The sequence below is a fragment of the Cornus florida genome, unplaced genomic scaffold (genome assembly GCF_030987335.1).
Source record: "Cornus florida cultivar Cherokee Brave unplaced genomic scaffold, ASM3098733v1 CherokeeBrave_3.0.0_Hap2_Chr05, whole genome shotgun sequence".
NCBI classification, from domain to species: domain Eukaryota; kingdom Viridiplantae; phylum Streptophyta; class Magnoliopsida; order Cornales; family Cornaceae; genus Cornus; species Cornus florida.
Genome location: NW_026775575.1, coordinates 85,949,010 through 85,969,156, shown reverse-complemented (window position 1 = coordinate 85,969,156; position 20,147 = coordinate 85,949,010). Strand labels below are relative to the sequence as shown.

The following is a 20,147-nucleotide window of genomic DNA, read 5'->3' as shown; positions in this document are numbered from 1 at the left end:
ACTTGCACGGGCGTCGACTGATCCATCCACATATAATGTCCAAGTAGATTTAGTTTCTTCTTGTTCATCTACGCCGTGCTCGTACCTATCTTCTGGTGTGAATTCTACTATAACATCTGCCAGTACCTGAGCTTTTAAGGCCGTTCTGGGTTTGTATTGGATATCAAACTCTCTAAGTTCTACTGACCACTTCATGAGTCGTCCCGAAGTATCAGGTTTGCGGAAGACTTGCCTAAGTGGCTAGTCTGTCAATACTATTATGGTATGTGCTTGGAAGTAAGGCCTGAGTTTCCTTGCAGAGACAACTAGGGCAAGGGCTAACTTTTCTATCCTTGGGTACCTCTCTTCTGCCCCTCTGAATGCACGGCTAGTATAATATACTGGCTTCTGGATTCCATCCTCTTCGTGGACTAATGCTGAACTTACTGCCGATGGAGAAACCGCCAAGTACAAATACAATTGTTCTCCTTGCATTACCCGTGATAGTAACAGTGGTGAAGTGAGATACTCCTTCAGTTCGGTAAAAGCTTGCTCACACTCAGGTTTCCATGAAAAAGCTTTCCTGAGCACACGAAAAAAAGGCAGGCATCTATCCGTTGCCCTAGAAATCAACCTGGTCGGAGCGACGATTCTTCCTGTCAATCTTTGAAGTTCCTTAGTCGATGCTGGAGACCGCATGTTGAGAATTGCCTGAATTTTCTCAGGGCTGGCCTCTATCCCTCTCCTGCTTACCATGTAACCAAGGAATTTCCCTGAGGAGACACCAAAGGCACATTTGTTTGGGTTGAGTTTCATTTGGTGTTTCCTGAGGACTTGGAATGTCTCCTGTAGATTAGCTAGGTGGTCTTGAGCTCTCAAGCTTTTTACCAGCATGTCATCCACATATACCTCCATATTCCTTCCAATTTGATTCTTGAACATCAAGTTGACTAGCCGCTGGTATGTTGCACTAGCATTTTTATGCCGAAAAGGTATCCCTTGTAGCAATAAAAACCTCTGTCCGTGACAAAAGAAGTCTTTTCTCTATCTGGTGGATGTATTAAGATTTGGTTACATCCCGAATATGCATCCATGAAACTGAGCAACTCATGGCCAGCCGTTCCTTTTACTGACATGTCGATTCTTGGCAAAGGGAAGCTATCTTTGGGGCACGCCTTATTTAAATCGGTAAAGTCTACGCACAACCTCCATTTTTCATTGGCCTTTTTTACCAAAACAACATTGGCCAACCAGTCGGGATAATTGACCTCTTGAATGAAATCAGCTTTCAGAAGCTTGTTCACCTCTTCTGATATAGCCATGTTCCTCTCTACGGCAAATGTTCTTCGTTTTTGCTTGATAGGTTTGACTGTGGGATCCGTGTTTAATCGATGCTTGATCGTAGCTGGATCAATACCAGACATGTCTTCATGTGACCATGCGAACACATCTTGATTCTGTCTGAGGAACTGTACTAGAGTATTCATGAAGTTTAAGGGGAGTAGAGACCCTATCTTCACCTTTTTTGTTACGTCATTGTCATTTAAGCATATCTCCACCAGGTCCTCAATTGACTTTGCTCAATCTCGCTCTTGTTCTTCAATTTCTTCGACAACCAAAGACGCAACATAGTATTCTCTGGCAGTGGTCTGATCTCCTCTTAGTTCGCCTATGCCCTACTCTGTAGGGAAACGCATCAAGAGGTGATAAGTCGAAGTGATTGCCCTCATCGAGTTTAAGGTAGTTCTTCCTAGGATAACATTGTAAGCAGATGGGCAATCCACCACCAGGAAGTCTACCATAACAGTAACTTGTTTCGGGCTGGTTCCTGCAGTGATAGGAAGAATGACCGCTCCCAAAGGGTAGACCTTATCTCCCGTGAATCCCACTAATGGTGATCTAGTAGGTCTGAGTTTCTCCTTACCAATATTCATTTTGCTGAATGCATCAAGGAAAATGATATCAGCCGAACTTCCATTATCGACCAAGATCCGTCGAGTAGTATAATTAGCGATCATCATGGTGACAACGAGAGGTCGTCATGGGGTTGTCGCACGTCCTTAATATCTTCATCTGAGAATGTGATAACAGGATCACCTAGACGTGGCATTTTTCGGTGTGGATTCTGTATTCCAACTTCGCAAACTTCAGATGAGTTTCGCATTCTCCTGGCATAGGCCTTACGGGCTGAGCTTGATTCTCCACCACCTGCACATCCCCCAGCTATGAACTTGATTTCTCCCATTGGTTGTTGATCACGGAGGCGGTTATCTCGGCCTGCTCTTGGTAGATTAACGTCGGTTCTGTCATTCCCCATAATAAATTTTCCCATATGCCCCCTTCGGATCAAAGCCTCAATCTGATCCTTGAGGTCGAAGCAATCCTCTGTGGCGTGCCCATGGTCTTTATGGAACCTACAATACTTATCACGAGGTCTCCTCGCCGGGTCTGACTTCAATTTTGGTGGCCACTTCAGATATGGTTCATCCTGGATCTGCAGAAAAACTTAATCTATTGGCATATTTAAAGGAGTGTAATTTGTATATCTCTTCACGCTCTTATAGCGAGACGCCCTTTCATTCTGGTTGATCATAGGTTTCTTATACTTGGTTTTCTTTTCATCTTTGGTTATCAGAGCCGGCCTTTTCTTGTCTGCCTTCTTATCATCCCCTTCTTTCCCCTTTCTTGCCATCATTGCATCTTCATCATTCATATGTTTTTTAGCTCGAACCAGTAGCTCGGCCATGTTGGTAGGGGGTTCTTCTGATAAAGAGAAGAGAAATCTCGAGGTTTGGAGTCCTCCCATAAAGGCGGCTAAAGCCACATTGTCATCCGCTTCCTCCACCTGCAACATTTCCGTATTGAAACGACTAATGTAGTCTTGCAGTGACTCTCCTTTCTGCTGCTTTACAGTAAGAAGGTAGGTAGCCGACCTTCTATGCTTCTGGCCAGCAATGAAGTGTCCCACAAAATGCTTACTCAATTCTTCAAAGGTTTCGATGGTCCCTGGCTTTAGCTTGTTAAACCACACTCGTATTGATCCTTTGAGAGTTGTTGGGAAAGCCCTGCACATGATCTCATCTGGCATCACGTACAAATGCATTAGCGCTTGAAAAGTCTCCAAATGGTCGATGGGATCTTTAGTTCCGTCGAAACTCTCGATTGAGGGCATTTTAAATTTACTCGGCAAGGGGCATTTCATAACCGAGGGTCTGAACGGCAAGTTGGTCTTCTGCACCAAACTATCTATGGCTGCAGTATCCTTTCCCTTTATGGCCTGTATCACATCCTCCATCTTTGCCTTGAGATCTTGTCGCTCTGGGTCAACGTGGGAAATCTCCTCTGTCTTTTCAACGACAGTTGTGTTTTCATGAGGTCGAGAACTCTGTGGAAGAGATGGGTGGATCACTTCTCTATGTCGGTTCCCTACCTGGCTTTGTTCCACTTCGGTCTCATGTCGAGGAGGATGATTATTTAGCCCTTCAGGATCCCATTACCTCTATTTGGGTTCGAGAGATTTTGTCGTGGCAAGTTCTGTTGAACCGGTGGAACAAGGTGTTACAGGATTGCTGCATTTTGCTGGATCAACTGGTCCATACCCTGATTAAGAGTTTGGACATGTTGTTCCAACGCTGCAAGTCGCTCCTGGTCATTTGGGATGTCTAGGTTTTCACCCGACTCTTCCCTTTGACCAGATCCCTATAACGATGTTCCTTCGGTGACCATACCGGATCGCAAACGTATCTACCCAACTGAGTATTAATATAAGGGAATTGTCGTTCCCACAGACAGGCCAACTGTTGAGGCTGAAATTCGCCGCGACCTGGTACGACACCGTTTCCTGCAAAACTAAGACGGTAAAGTCAAACACCGGTGTGGTGTCGGCCGTTGACCCTCCGACGATCAAGTTAGTAGGAGAGAAATAATTTTTTTTATCGTAATTTCTCTAGTAGGAGATCTTTTTGTGTGTACCTTATTCCCGAGTTGTCTTCATATTTATAGTCACTTCCCTTATTCTTGATAAGGGAATTTCATTGTCTTTAGTCCACGGAACTTATCCCGTGGAAATCTTATCCTTGATAAGATTTGAACTTACCCCATGACAAATCTTATCCTTGATACGATTTGTCATCATTCTTATCTAATAGAATGGTTATCCTTGATAACGAGATATTATCGCTCGAAAGTTGAAGAGGTCTGGCGGCTAGTCAATACTTAATTACCTCTGTCAATAGGTCAAGATAGGTTAAGGTTATTTTTCCCTATCATCATCAAAAGAATTTAAAAATCGAGCATCCAAAATTAGATTCATTGGATGCATAATAACATACATGATACATCTAACATACCACTTTTTTTTTTTTTTTTTTCTTTTTTTTTTTTTTTTTTTTTTTTTGAGGATATTCTCATGCATATGGCCCCAACAAATATTGAACACAATTGAAAACATAAAAGGTTAAATGCATTGTTTACCGTATCGTTCTATACTTGCAATTTTTTTTCAAGTCTGATACGCGATCTGTATCGATCAATTTATACTGACTTTGTTCGAGTTCGTTACACCACGATCGTAACCAATACTATAAATCATGATTAAAACCTTGTAAAATACATTTGTTCCACTATCCCAAAAATAATATAATCTTAGACAATCCACTGATTTAAACCCTATACCGAAAAAATAACCTCGTCATTCAATAAGAGACTTCACAAAATTTTTGAAATCTGAGAGACAAAGAGAGATGGCTATGGCTCTCTCTCTCTATATATATATAAGGAGATGTGGTGTTATAGGGATGTTGTGTTGTAGCTAAAGGGGGGGGAGAACGTGTAAGAGAAGATGAAAGAAACCCATTAATGATTTTTTCTTTTCTTTTGTAAGTAAAAATGAAATAATGAAATTTGAATGAATAAATAAATAAATAAAGATTTTTGATTGAACATTTCTGAAGTTGTTTTAGAAACAAAATTTTGAATGCCATTCATATTAGAATAAAAAAATGCAATTTTCTCATATTGAGCTCGTCTATGGAGACCGATGGGAAAGTTAAACTTGATACATAGTGATAGGGAAAAATAACCCTAACCTATCTTAACCTAATGACAGAGGTAATTAAGTATTGACTAGCTGCCAGACCTCTTCAACTTTCGAGCGATAATATCTCGTTATCAAGAATGATGACAAATCGTATCAAGGATAAGATTTGTTATGGGGTCAGTTCAAATCTTATCAAGGATAAGATTTCCACGGGGATAAGTTCCGTGGACTAAGGACGATGAAATTCCCTTATCAAGAATAAGGGAAGTGACTATAAATATGAAGACAACTCGGGAATAAGGTACACACAAAAAGATCTCCTACTAGGGAAGTTACGATAAAAAAAATTATTTCTCTCCTACTAACTTGATCGTCGGAGGGTCAACGGCCGGCATCACGCCGATGTTTGACTTTACTGTCTTGGTTTTGCAGGAAATGGTGTCGTACCAAGTTGCGGCGAATTTCAGACTCAACAGTTGGCACCGTCTGTGGGAATGACAATTCTTTTATATTAATACTCAGTTGGGTAGATACGTTTGCGATCCGGTATGGTCACCGAAGGAACATCGTTACAGGGATCTTGTCAAAGGGAAGAGTCAGATGAAAACCTAGACATCCCAAATGACTAGGAGCGGCTTGCAGCGTTAGAACAACAGGTCCAAACTCTGAATCAGGGTATGGACCAGTTGATCCAGCAAAATGCAGCAATCCTGCAACACCTTGTTCCACCGGTTCAACAGAACTTGCCACGACAAGATCTCTCGAACCCGAATAGAGGTAATGGGAATCCTGAAGGGTAGGATAATCATCCTCCTCGACATGAGACCGAAGTGGAACAAAGCCAGGTAGGAAACCGACATAGAGAAGTGATCCACCCATCTCTTCCACAAAGTTCCCGACCTCATGAAAACACAACTGTCGTTGAAAAGACAGAGGAGATTTCCCACGTTGACCCAGAGATACAAGATCTCAAGGCAAAGATGGAGGATGTGATGCAAGTCATAAAGGGAAAAGATATTGCAGCCATAGATAGTTTGGTGCAGAAGACCAACTTACCGTTCAGCCCCTCGGTTATGAAATGCCCATTGCCGAGCAAATTTAGAATGCCCTCAATTGAAAGTTTCGACAGAACTAAAGATCCCATCGACCACTTGGAGACTTTTCAAGCGCTAATGCATTTGCACGTGATGCCAGATGAGAGCATATGCAGGGCTTTCCCAACAACTCTCAAAGGATCAGTACGAGTGTGGTTTAACAAGCTAAAGCCAGGGACCATCGAAACCTTTAAAGAATTGAATAAGCATTTTGTGGGACACTTCATTGCTGGCCAGAAGCATAGAAGGTCGGCTACCTACCTTCTTACTATAAAGCAGCAGAAAGGAGAGTCACTGCGAGACTACATTGGTCGTTTCAATACGAAAATGTTGCAGGTGGAGGAAGCGGATGACAAGGTGGCTTTAGCCGCCTTTATGGGAGGACTCCAAACCTCGAGATTTCTCTTCTCTTTATCAGAAGAACCCCCTACCAGCATGGCCGAGTTACTGGTTCGAGCTAAAAAACATATGAATGCTGAAGATGCAATGATGGCAAGAAAGGGGAAAGAAGGGGATGATAAGAAGGCAGACAAGAAAAGGCCAGCTCTGATAACCAAAGATGAAAAGGAAACCAAGTATAAGAAACCTATGATCAACCAGAATGAAAGGGCATCTCGCTATAAGAGCGTGGAGAGATATACAAATTACACTCCTTTAAATATGCCAATAGATCAAGTTTTTCTGCAGATCCAGGATGAACCATATCTGAAGTGGCCACCAAAATTGAAGTCAGACCCGGCGAGGAGACCTCGTGATAAGTACTGTAGGTTCCATAAAGACCATGGGCACGCCACAGAGGATTGCTTCGACCTCAAGGATCAGATTGAGACTTTGATCCGAATGGGACATATGCGAAAATTTATTATGGGGAATGACAGAACCGACGTTAATCTACCAAAAGCAGGCCGAGATAACCGCCTCCGTGATCAACAACCAATGGGAGAAATCAGGGTCATAGCTGGGGGATGTGCAGGTGGTGGAGAATTAAGCTCAGCCCGTAAGGCCTATGCCAGGAGAATGCGAAACTCATCTGAAGTTTGCGAAGTTGGAATACAGAATCCACACCGAAAAATGCCACGTCTAGGTGATCCTGTTATCACATTCTCAGATGAAGATATTAAGGACGTGCAACAACCCCATAACGACCTCTCGTTGTCACCATGATGATCGCTAATTATACTACTCGACGGATCTTGGTCGATAATGGAAGTTCGGCTGATATCATTTTCCTTGATGCATTCAGCAAAATGAATATTGGTAAGGAGAAACTCAGACCTACTAGATCACCATTAGTGGGATTCACGGGAGATAAGGTCTACCTTTTGGGAGCGGTCATTCTTCCTATCACTGCAGGAACCAGCCCGAAACAAGTTACTGTTATGGTAGACTTCCTGGTGGTGGATTGCCCATCTGCTTACAATGTTATCCTAGGAAGAACTACCTTAAACTCGATGAGGGCAATCACTTCGACTTATCACCTCTTGATGCGTTTCCCTACAGAGTAGGGCATAGGCGAACTAAGAGGAGATCAGACCACTGCCAGAGAATGCTATGTTGCGTCTCTGAGAGAAAAGAAGCAGCAAAAGGCTTTGGTTGTCAAAGAAATTGAAGAATAGGAGCGAGATCGAGCCAAGTCAATTGAGGACCTGGTGGAGATATGCTTAAATGACAATGACATAACAAAAAAAGTGAAGATAGGGTCTTTACTCCCCTTAGACTTTATGAATACTCTTGTACAGTTCCTCAAAAAGAATCAAGATGTGTTCGAATGGTCACATGAAGACATGTCTGGTATTGATCCAGCTACGATCGAGCATCGATTAAACACGGATCCCACAGTCAAACCTATCAGGCAAAAACGAAGAACATTTGCCGCGGAGAGGAACATGGCTATATCAGAAGAGGTGAACAAGCTTCTGAAAGCTGATTTCATTCAAGAGGTCAATTATCCCGACTGGTTGGCCAATGTTGTTTTGGTAAAAAAGGCCAATGGAAAATGGAGGTTGTGCGTAGACTTTACCGATTTAAATAAGGCGTGCCCCAAAGATAACTTCCCTCTGCTAAGAATCGACATGTTAGTAGAAGGAACGGCTGGCCATGAGTTGCTCAGTTTCATGGATGCATATTCGGGATGTAACCAAATCTTAATGCATCCACCAGATAGAGAAAAAACCTCTTTTGTCACGGACAGAGGTTTGTATTGCTACAAGGTGATGCCTTTTCGGCTTAAAAATACTGGTGCAACATACTAGCGGCTAATCAACTTGATGTTTAAGAATCAAATCGGAAGGAATATGGAGCTATATGTGGATGACATGCTGGTAAAAAGCTTGAAAGCTCAAGACCACCTAGCTGATCTACAGTAGACATTCCAAGTCCTCAGGAAACACCAAATGAAACTCAACCCAGACAAATGTGCCTTTGGTGTCTCCTCAGGAAAATTCCTTAGTTACATGGTAAGCAGGAGAGGGATAGAGGCCAACCCCGAGAAAATCCAGGAAATTCTCAACATACGGTCTCTAGCATCAACTAAAGAACTTCAAAGATTGACAGGAAGAATCGTCGCTCTGAACAGGTTGATTTCCAGGGCAACGGATAGATGCTTGCCTTTTTTTCGTGTGCTCAGGAAAGCTTTTTCATGGACACCTGAGTGTGAGCAAGCTTTTACAAAACTGAAGGAGTATCTCACTTCACCACCGTTACTATCACAGGCAATGCAAGGAAAGCAGTTGTATTTGTACTTGGCGGTTTCTCCATCGGCAGTAAGTTCAGCCTTAGTCCGCGAAGAGGATGGAATCCAGAAGCTAGTATATTATACTAGCCGTGCATTCAGAGGGGTAGAAGAGAGGTACCCAAGGATAGAAAAGTTGGCCCTTGCCCTAGTTGTCTCTGCAAGGAAACTCAGACCTTACTTCCAAGCACATACCATAATAGTATTGACAGACCAGCCACTTAGGCAAGTCCTCCGCAAACCTGATACTTCGGGGCGACTCATGAAGTGGTCAGTAGAACTTAGAGAGTTTGATATCCAATACAAACCCAGAACGGCCTTAAAAGCTCAGGTATTGACAGATGTTATAGTAGAATTCACACCAGAAGATAAGCACGAGCACGGCGTAGATGAAAAACTGCCCCAAAATGAAAATATCTTCCAAAAGATATTTTCTTAGATACCCCTGAAATAAAATATCTTCAAAAGATATTTATAAAAAATACCCCAAGAAAAGAAAAAGTTTCCAAAGAACTTTGCATTTATGCCCCTATGGACACCGGGAGCAACCAGAGTACTTTCTCACGAAAGTAAAGATACTTATCTCATGAAAATCATTGGGAATGAAGATATGTGAAATCAGAATCCAACTCCGAACACAAGAAGTGTGGTTACGCAAACAGAGTGATAAATGAGGAAAAGACGGAATATAGAAAAAGACAAAAAGTAAATAGTGTCGAAAAAAGAAAAATGTGGAAATGACTCGGTCCTCAAAGGAAGTTGTCAATCCATAGAAAAGAGTCTCAGAAATCACTCCAGAGCACTCGAGACGACATTAATCGACAAGAAACCAAACTCAGAAGGGAAAAGACAACGGAAAAAATTTATCCGAAAAATCCGGGTCATTACATACCCCAGGATCGCATGGAAGCACGAAAGATCAGGATGCGTGCGGTAAAATATTGCCTCATTGAAGGGGTTCTCTACAAGAAGGGATTTTCTCTACCCTACTTGCGTTGTGTCTCCATAGATGAGGCGAATTACATTCTAAAGGATATACATGAAGGCCTTTGTGGAAACCATGCTGGGGGCAGATCACTAGCGCATAAAGCTATCCGACAAGGATACTTTTGGCCTACTATGAGGAAAGATGCGCTTGAGTTTGTGAAGAAATGTGACAAGTGCCAAAGATTCGCCAATGTCCCGAAACGACCAGTAGAAGTGTTAACCCCTCTTACAGGGCCGTGGCCTTTTGCCCAATGGGGGACGGACCTCATTGGCCCCTTACCCCAAAGGAAGGGACAAACTAAATACGTAATTGTGGCTATTGATTATTTCACCAAATGGGTGGCGGTAGAGCCGTTAGCTCATATTGGAGCGAATGAAGTAAAAAAGTTTTTCTGGAAGACAATAATTTGCAGGTTCGGAGCACCAAGGGTAATTGTGACCGATAATGGGAAGCAGTTTGAAAGTGAGTAGTTCCTTGATTTTTGTAATGAACTTGGGGTCAAAGTTTATTTCTCTTCTCCTGCTCATCCCCAAGCCAATGGGCAAGTTGAGGTCACGAATAGGACAATACTAAAGATGATCAAGACGCGCCTAGAAAAGGCCAAGGGCTTGTGGCCTGAACAACTACCCGGAGTTTTATCGGCTTATCGCACTACCGTAAGAACCCCCACTGGGGAGACCCCTTTTGGGTTAGCTTTTGGAAGTGAAGCTGTGATCCCGGTAGAAACAAAGGTTGTTACCTTCAAAACCAAGTATTTTGAACCTCAACAGAACGAGATGGAACTACAGTTAAACTTGGACTTGATAGAAGAAAAAAGAGAGTAGACCCAAATCAAGGTTGCAGCTTACCAATGGATGGTATCCAAGTACTACAGCGCCCGGGTCAAGCTAAGGAGGTTCGAGCCAGGGGACCTGGTGCTTCGCGAGATTACCCCGGCTACTATGGTGAAGGGGGAAAGAAAGTTAGCTCCCAACTGGGAGGGCCTCTATCGAGTAACCCAATGCAATAGACCGGGGGCATATTGGTTAGAGACACTTGGTGGGAGCCAACTTCTCCACCCATGGAATGCAGAACATTTGAGGAAATATTATCAATAGGTACAGGCTATATTTTATTATCTTACTTTTAAAAGTGATAGTATGTTTTTAGCTTCAATAAAGCAGACCAATGTTTAATGGATGCTGATGCTGGACTATCGAATATTGTTTTCGATAAGTCTTTAATAAAATTCGTATTTATTTCACGTGTTTCTACTGCTGATTACATTATTACTGAATTTAATAAGTCACGAGAGGACTAGTAAAGCATTAAGTCCATTTCTTTATTAAAAGAAATATTCCCTTACTAAAGGGACGAGCTGGGTGAAGCTCATAAAAAGACATTCCTTCAGAAGAAGGACAGGCTGAGTGAAGCCTGAAAAAGTAAAAGAAATTCTGCATACGGAAGTAACAAGTATGAAGCAATATCATGAAAGACAAAATGTCAAAAGAAAAACAACTATTCTATAAGTTAAGAGATGTCAAAAGAAGAACAACTATTATCTGAGTTGAAAGATATTCTGAACAGTTCTAAGGGATCGACATGTTAAAAAAAAAAAAACACTAATATATATATATATATATATATATATATATATATATATATATATATATATAATTGTTACTATGGAGTTCAATCTTTCTCTTCACTCTCCGCCAGAATATCATACATAGAAAAATCTATGTCTGGACGATCTTTGCTGACAAGAGCTTTGAACTGGTCAAAACCATCACAACAAGCCTTGGCTATGAGCACCTTGAACTCGTTAGAATTTTTAAAGCTCTCCACGGCAGCTAACTTCTCAAGTTCCAGCTTATCGAAGTATTCTTTGGTAAGTCTCACTTTCTCATCTTGAAAGTTTAAATTCGCATTAGCCAAGTCATCTTCTTTATTTTTAAGCATAGAAGTAACATCTTCGTATTTAGCCTTGAGGGAAGCCATCTCTAGGGAAAGCTTTTCATATTTTTTTGCAATAACAACAGAGTATGTAGTGCCCTATAAATCAATACATAAATAAATAAATAGTGGCAAATAGTTGAAAAAGAAAGAGATGCACATGATAAGGGTAAAATCTCACCTGGCTAATTAGATGAAGAAATTTCCTTGAAAGCTCAGATGTTGGCAGGTTCTGCAATCTGGTAGCGTCGTCTTTTACAACCATTTTATGTAGCCTATCATACGCGACATTAGCGTTATCGAGAATCGACTCCCTTTGGGAAAATGCCTGGTTGGTTGATACCAAACTAAAACTCTCGAAACTCGTAGGAACCCCGCCAAATCCACTGAAACCTAGAGATATAGGAGTGGGACCTGGTAACACAGAAGATCTACCATGATTTTGCTCTCATACCCTTCATAATTTCTTGGAAGCAGGAGTAGAGGGAAGATTACTTGACCGGACTTGGGCTAGGAGCCTTTTACTGAGTTTTTGGCCTACATAAAGAGTAGTAGGGAAAATATTTAATAACATATTAACTAAAGTTAGTAAGTTTACGTATAAGTACCTTTGTTTTTCTTACCTTTCTCTGAATGGGTAAGGGATTCAGTTGAGCTAGTAGCTCGTACATACAATTCTAGAGCTTCCTCCATCATAAGATCACTAAAGGTCTTCACTGGGTGTGCAAGGGCGTTACCAACATATTCTTTTTCTTAGGCTGAGAGAGCTAGTTTCGCCTTAAAGTCTGGAAAACGGAATTGTAAGTCGCAATTCTCTTTTATATATATATATATATATATATATATATATATATATATATATATATATTTTGTGAGTACCATTCACATGAATAGTACCCGCGGGTACTGCTCACATGTTAAAAAAAAATAAAAAATTTGTGAGTATTATTTACATGAATAGTATCCGCGGGTACTGTTCACATTTTTTTTTTTTTTTTAATTTTTTTTTTATTTTAAAAAAAAAATGTGTGAGTACTATTCACATGAATAGTATCCGCGGGTACTGTTCACAGGTTTTTTTTTAAAAAAATTGTGAGTACTATTCACATGAATAGTACCCGCGGGGTACTGTTCACAAGTTAAAAAAAAAAAAAATTGTGAATACTATTTACATGAATAGTACCCGCGGGTACTGTTCACTGTTTCGGGAAAAAAAAAAAAAACAGAGAGAAAAGAAAGAAAAAAAGAAAAGAAAACATATATATACATTATTATATATCATACCTGCAGGGTCTGAATTACTCAAACACTAGAAAATTTCCCGTATGAACCGGAAATAAAAAAGAAACGACTTTTCCAGCCTTTATTATTTTCAGGAGCTGCAACAAGGAGGAATATCTTCCTTGATCGACACTGAAAGTTTACCAAAAGTTATCCTTTTTCTTCTTGGGATAATAAAAATTAAAGAATTGATTTACGGTTAGACGACCATTGTCACACCTTCCCCAAATAATCAAACAGCTTATAATAATTCTCCAAGAATTAGGGGCAATTTGAGAGGGAGCTATCTTCAGATAAGAAAAAATTTCTTCTACAAATGGATGAATCGGAAAACGCAAGCCCGCAGCAAAAGTCAACTTGAAAAAGCATACCTCGCCCAAACGAATAGAAGAACATCTATCTTCTGGCTTGGGTTTGTGAAGGTAAATAGATGAAGGAATGGAATATTTGAATCTACAATTCTTTAAATTCTCATCCTTAATTAAGGATTCTCCTTCACGTGGAGGTTGCTTGGAAAAAGCAGTCCTTGATTTTGAGGAATAATCCACACCAGATTCGTCAGCATAATTAGGATCAAGTTCTTTAACACTTTCAGAGGTTGAGTCTTCAGATTGGGATTCAATATTCAAGTTATTTTCCTGCACGGACATGAGAGATATTGGATATCGCGAAAATAGCGAAACCACTGTGGAATTACACCGATAACCCGGTAGAAACGACTTGACCCAATTACGTGTCTACAACGATCCACAAGAAACTCACAGTTAGGATCTAGTTTAAAGGATTTTAGGGGAAAAAAAAAAGGGGGAGGTAAATAAATAAATAAATATATTTATTTATAGGAAAATTCTTTTTCAAGTAACAATAAAGTTCTTGTAAAGGAGTCCTACTACAATATGGAAGGAGCTTGTAGTAAAAAGGAAAAAAAAATATATAGAAAGTATTTCCTTGATCCAAAACGTACCCAAAAATAGGGGGCAACTGATAGGGAAAAATAACCCTAACCTATCTTGACCTAATGACAGAGGTAATTAAGTATTGACTAGCCGTCAGACCTCTTCAACTTTCGAGCGATAATATCTCGTTATCAAGGATAACCATTATATTAGATAAGAATGATGACAAATCGTATAAAGGATAAGATTTGTCATGGGATAAGTTCAAATCTTATCAAGGATAAGATTTCCATGGGATAAGTTCCGTGGACTAAGGACGATGAAATTCCCTTATCAAGAATAAGGGAAGTGACTATAAATATGAAGACAACTCGGGAATAAGGTACACACAAAAAGATCTCCTACTAGGGAAATTATGATAAAAAAAATTATTTCTCTCCTACTAACTTGATCGTCGGAGGGTCAACGGCCGGCACCACACCGGTGTTTGACTTTACCATCTTGGTTTTGCAGGAAACGGTGTCATACCAGGTCCCGGCGAATTTCAGCCTCAACACATAATAACTTTTAGTGCATACGTGTACAAACGTGACTAGTCTCAATAAACTTGCATTTTCATACGGAAATTGAATTTTTTATGATTGTACTAAATAATGATCTTTTTAGAATTTACATATTCAAGTTCATTAAAAGAATGGAATTCATGATAAAGTAACTGTCTTCTATAAACTTATTTATTTATTTTATTTAATCATTCTATAATTTCATCATTTTCATTTTGAAAACAAAGAAATAAAAATGAAAACTGCAAAGGAATAATGAAAAAACAATAGTATCAAACTATGAGATGTTTCGGGCCTATTAGATTTTGATAAGTCTAGGTCCAAACCCTGAGTCCAAGATATATAGCTGAAATACGGATGGATGGGCCGGTCTTGGATCAGGCTGCAGCCCGGACCATTCGAGACTGTTCAGTTTTGTTTTTTGTATTTTTGTATATATATATATATATATTTGTTAATTGAAAAAAATTTGGTTATGTTCGGCATTTAATTGTAGTCTTGAAATTAAAATTGATGGAATTAGAAAAAAAAAACAACTCATAAAATTGAACTATTTTTTATTTTATTTTATTTTTTTTTTCAATTTCATACCGCCGAATACAACCTTAACCCTTTTGAAAATTATGTTATAATTACATGCTAGGTATCTTGTTCTATACTTCTAAAAACTAATGATTTAAGGAATTCGATAGTTAGATAATTCAATTTATGTGAGTGGAATTGGTGAAACCCATTATATGAAATCGCATGACGTCATGATGGGACTCATCATCATTCTCATATAAATTGAATTCATCGTAATTATCAAATTGAGTCCTAAATCACTACTCTTGTATAAATTTTACTTTTCTTTGTTTTAATGGAACCTCACTGCCTCTTTGTTCTATTTTTTTGTGTTAGGCACAACAACCAAGTTAATTTTATGTGTACGCATGGACAGACAATATGGAGGAAGAAATGCAGACAACCAAATTTTCGGATAAGTCTTGAAAAAAAAAAAAAAAAAAAAACAAGAGCAGTAATTAGCATTTTGAAATTAAAATTAGAAGAAATTTTTTTACGATTGTACTAAATAATGATCCTTTTAGAATTTACATATTCAAGTTCATTAAAGAATGGAATTCATGACAAAGTAACTGTCTTCTATAAACTTTTTCTTTTTTCTTTTTAACCATTCTATAATTTCATCATTTTCATTTTGAAAACAAAGAAATAAAAATGAAAACTGCAAAGGAATAATGAAAAAACAATATCAAACTATGAGATGTTTTGGGCCTATTAGATTTTGATAAGTCCAGGTCCAAACCATAAGTCCAAGATATATAGCTGAAATACGGATGGATGGGCCAGTCTAGGATCAGCTGTAGCCCGGATCATTCGAGACTGTTCATTTTCATTTTTTTTTTTTTGAATTGGTAAAAACTTGGTTATGTTTGGCTGAATTGAATTGTAGTATTGGCATTAAAATCGATGGAATTAGAGGAAAACAATTCAAAAAATTGAATTATATATATATATATATATATATTTCAATTTCATACAGCCGAACACAATTTTAACCCTTTTGAAAATCCTGTTATAATTACATGCTAAGTATCCTGTTCTAAACTTCTAAAGAATAATAATTTAAGGACCGAATTTGATAATTACATAATTCAAATTATGTGAGTGATATTGGTAAGACCCATTATATGATGTCGCATGACGTTATATGATGAGATTCATTATTATTTTCGTATAAATTGAATTCTTCCTAATTATCGAATACGGTCCTAAATCACTACTCTTATATAAATATTATTTTTCTTTGTTTTAATGGAACTTCTCTGCCTCTTTGTTCTATTTGTTTATGTTAGGCACAACAATGGACAGACAATATGGAGGAAGAAATGCAGACAACAAAATTTTCGGATAAGTCTTGAAAAAAAAAAATAAAATAAAACAAGAGCAGTAATTAGCATTTTGAAATTAAAATTAGAAGAAATTTATATTCAAAGTTGGATTCCGTTGACAAAAGTATTAAGAAAATTCATATATATATATATATATAGCACGTGGGGAAGAATTGCAATAGAAGGCTCTTGTGCGGCTGTGCTCTGACCTTGCTAGCTAATTGTTTCTAGAAACGTTTAGCAGCTGGCTATGAGATGTGTTCTGCAGCTTTATATGAAAATTCATTTTTTTGTAAATGTATCAGTGGGTCAAACCATCCAAACTAATACAATGGATGTTGAGGTTGAAATTTGTGCAATACGATACGATATCATTTTTCTATAAGAAAGAGAGGAAAAGATCGATGAACCTTGACGGCACAGGTGTGGTGTCTGCCAAGAGCTCTCCGATGATCAAATTAATCACGGAAGTCTAAAAAGAAGACAGGGATTAATAATAGTTTTTACGTCGTCCCTTCTTTAATGGCCTGGTGCCTTATTTATGGCTGTTGATTGGAATCAAAATTGTTCCGTCGATGTCGATGGTTGATCTTATTTTCCACTTGTGCGAAATCATAGGAGATTTATTGCCAAATTTGTCGGGGATATGATTTAATTCTTTTGACCTCCTCCAGTTATAGTCGGATTATTCTTACCTGTTGAACCACGTCAGATTTGATTTCATTATCCTTGATAATGAAATCTAATCAATCTTATCGAAGGTAGGGTAGGTTTATATTTTTCCCTATCAGTTACCCCCCATTCCCAAGCTTGCATGTCTAGCTTTGGAAATGTAATAAATAATAATAATTTTTTTTTTTTTTTTTTTTTTTTTTGCAATCCCTGTGAACAGTACCCGCGAGTACTATTTACGTAAATAGTAACTCAGGATTTTTTTTTTTCAACCCCTGTGAACAATACCCGCAGGTACTATTCACGTAAATAGTAACTCAGGATTTTTTTTTCAACCCCTGTGAACAATACTCGCGGGTACTATTCATGTGAATAGTAACTCAGGGAATTTTTTTTTTAATACCCCTGTGAACAGTACTCGCGGTACTGTTCCTGCGGGCACTATTCACGTGAATAGTAACTTAGGATTTTTTTTTTTTTTTTGCACCCGAGGGAATAGTACCGGCGGGTACTGTGCATGAACAGTACCGCGGGTATTGTTCATGAACAGTTTTTTTTTTTTTTTTTTGCACTCGAGGGAACAGTACTCTTCCTTTGATAAGGGAATAAATTGTATGAGTTTCACTCCTTAATAAGGGAATTGAACTTTACGAGTTTTACTCAGCTCGTCCATTTAATAAGGAAATTGAACTTTACGAGTTTTACTCAGCTCACCTCTTTAATAAAGGATTTTTAGTTACTATCCCTTATTGTAAGGGGATATTAATTACGGGATTCATCCAACCCGGGTCCTTGTAGTACAGGACATTCATTTATTATCCCTTATATTACGGGGATATGGATTACGGGATTCATTCAGCTTGGGTCCTGATAATACAGGATACTTATCCCCTATAGTCCGGGGATATGGATGACGGGATTCATTCAGCCCGGGTCCTTGTAATACAGGACACTCATTTACTATTCCCTTATAGTACGAGGATACGGATTACGGAATTCACTCAGCCCGGGTCCTTGTAATACATGACACTCATTTACTATCCCTTATAGTACGGGGGATACGGATTACGGGATTCACTCAGCCCGGGTCCTTGTAATACAGGACACTCATTTACTATCCCTTATAGTACGGGGATACGGATTCCCGGATTCACTCAGCCCGAGTCTTTGTAATACAAGACACTCATTTACTATCCCTTATAGTACAGGGATACTGCACGTATAAACTAAAATGAATTTTATTAAAAACTATCATTACCTCAAGGCTTATTAAAAACAAAATAATACGTGATGGAGCTACACTCCATTTAAAATGATTAACTAAGATGCCCCTAGTCTTTATTGTGAATGACTTAATAAGGCTAATTCCAGCCGTGAGACAATTTCTAGTTGGTACACTCATCTGAGTCATTCTCATGATATGTGCTGTTGCTCTGGATGAAGAACGATTTCTTATATTTGGTATTATTTTCATCCCTGGTGAGAGGGGCTCGCCTCTTCTTGTTCTCTCCTTCCTTCCGTGCACTCATGGTGTCTTCAGCGTTGATGTGTTTTTGCATTCTGACCAGCAACTCTATCATGCTGGTGGGAGGTTCTTTTAATAAGGAGAACAAGAATCTGGAGGTTTGGAGTCCTCATATGAAAGCGGTCAAAGCTACCTTGTCGTCTGCCTCTTCTACCTGCAACATCTCTGCGTTGAATCGGGTGATGTATTCCCAAGTCGACTCTTCCTTTTGTTGCTCCACGGTAAACAGGTAGGTAGCCGGCCTCCTATACCTCTGACCTGCAATGAAGTGGCTCACAAACTGCTTACTCAATTCTTCGAAGGTGTTGATGGTTCCTGGCTTCAACTTGTTGAACCAAACTCTCGCTGATCCCTTAAGTGTAGTGGGAAAAGCCCGGCACATGATTTCATCTGGCACAGCGTGTCAATGCATAAGAGCTTGAAAATTTTCCAGGTGATCGAGGGCATCCTGAACTTGCTAGGTAGTGGACATTTCATAACGGCAGGGCTGAAAGGCAGGTTGGTCCTTTGTACCAGGTCATCTACGGCGGCAGGACCTTTCCCTTTCATAGCTTGCATTACATCTTCCATTTTCCCCTTGAGATCCTTGATCTGCAAGCCGAGATGGGTAACTTTCTTTGTCTTTTCCTTAAGACAGAAGGCTATGCTTTAAGGAGGTCGGGAACTCCGTGGGAAAGATGGGTGAACCACCTCTCTATGTCGGGTTCCCACCTGGCTTTGTTCCACTTCAGTCTCATTTTTTTTGGGGGGGGGGGGGGGGGGGGGGAGGGGATGATTATCCTTCTTTTCAAGATTCCCATTACCTCCGTTTGGACTTGAGAGATCTTGTCCTGGAAAGTTTTGTTAAACCGGTGGAATAAGGTATTGCAAGAGCGTTGCATTTTGCTGGATCAACTAGTTCATACCCTGACTCAGAGATTGAACCTGCAGTTTCAACACTGCAAGCCGTGCCTGGTCATTTGGGACGTCCAGGTTTTCACCCGACTCTACCCATTGACCAGATCCCTGCGACGGTGTTCCTTCGGTAACCATACCGGACTGCAAACGTATATACCCAACGAGTAATTAATTGATTCAAGGGAATCGTCGTTCCCATAGACGGCGCCAACTGTTGAGGCTGAAATTCGCGCAGTCCGATACGATACCGTTTTCCTGCAAGGAAGAGAGGAGAAGATCGATGAACCTTGACGGCACCGGTGTGGTGCCTGCCAAGAGCTCTCCGATGATTAAATTAGTCACGGAGGTCTAAAAAGAAGGCAGGGATTAATAATAATTTTTACGTCGTCCCTTCTTTAATGGCCTGGTGCCCTATTTATGGCTGTCGATTGGAATCAAAATCGTTCCGCCGATGTGGATGGTTGATCTTATCTTCCGCTTGTGCGAATTTATAAGAGATTTATTGCCAAATTTGTCGGGGATATGATTTAATCCTTTTGACCTCTTCCAGTTATAGTAGGATTATTCTTACCTGTTGAACCACGTCAGATTTGATTTCATTATCCTTGATAATGAAATCTAATCAATCTTATCGAAGGTAGGGTAGGTTTATATTT

The 20,147-nt window shown here is 39.6% G+C and overlaps 2 protein-coding genes across 2 annotated transcripts; one reads left to right on the top strand and one right to left on the bottom strand.

The window, feature by feature from the left end:
* Positions 1 to 1,996: 1,996 nt before the first annotated feature.
* LOC132309612 (uncharacterized) lies at positions 1,997 to 5,896 on the bottom strand. The gene is made up of 3 exons (XM_059807904.1): positions 5,701 to 5,896; positions 2,534 to 3,459; positions 1,997 to 2,473 (listed from the first exon to the last, which is right to left on the bottom strand). Exons 1-3 carry the CDS (start codon positions 5,894 to 5,896, stop codon positions 1,997 to 1,999), a joined length of 1,599 nt encoding a protein of 532 aa, XP_059663887.1.
* A 101-nt stretch (positions 5,897 to 5,997) lies between these two features.
* On the top strand, positions 5,998 to 7,275 carry LOC132309611 (uncharacterized). The gene has a single exon (XM_059807903.1). It carries the CDS (start codon positions 5,998 to 6,000, stop codon positions 7,273 to 7,275), a length of 1,278 nt encoding a protein of 425 aa, XP_059663886.1.
* Positions 7,276 to 20,147: the final 12,872 nt, after the last annotated feature.

What these genes read in the sequence shown, in the direction of transcription:
- LOC132309612 (XM_059807904.1), bottom strand. Translation starts at nt 5,896, where the DNA reads ATGGGTGGATCACTTCTCTATGTCGGTTTCCTACCTGGCTTTGTTCCA. An exon ending in GCATTTTGCTGGATCAACTG is followed by an intron (nt 3,460 to 5,700) that starts GTCCATACCCTG and finishes GGGATCCTGAAG; the next exon opens with GGCTAAATAATCATCCTCCT. An exon ending in GGGCGTCTCGCTATAAGAGC is followed by an intron (nt 2,474 to 2,533) that starts GTGAAGAGATAT and finishes GTTTTTCTGCAG; the next exon opens with ATCCAGGATGAACCATATCT.
- LOC132309611 (XM_059807903.1), top strand. Translation starts at nt 5,998, where the DNA reads ATGGAGGATGTGATGCAAGTCATAAAGGGAAAAGATATTGCAGCCATA.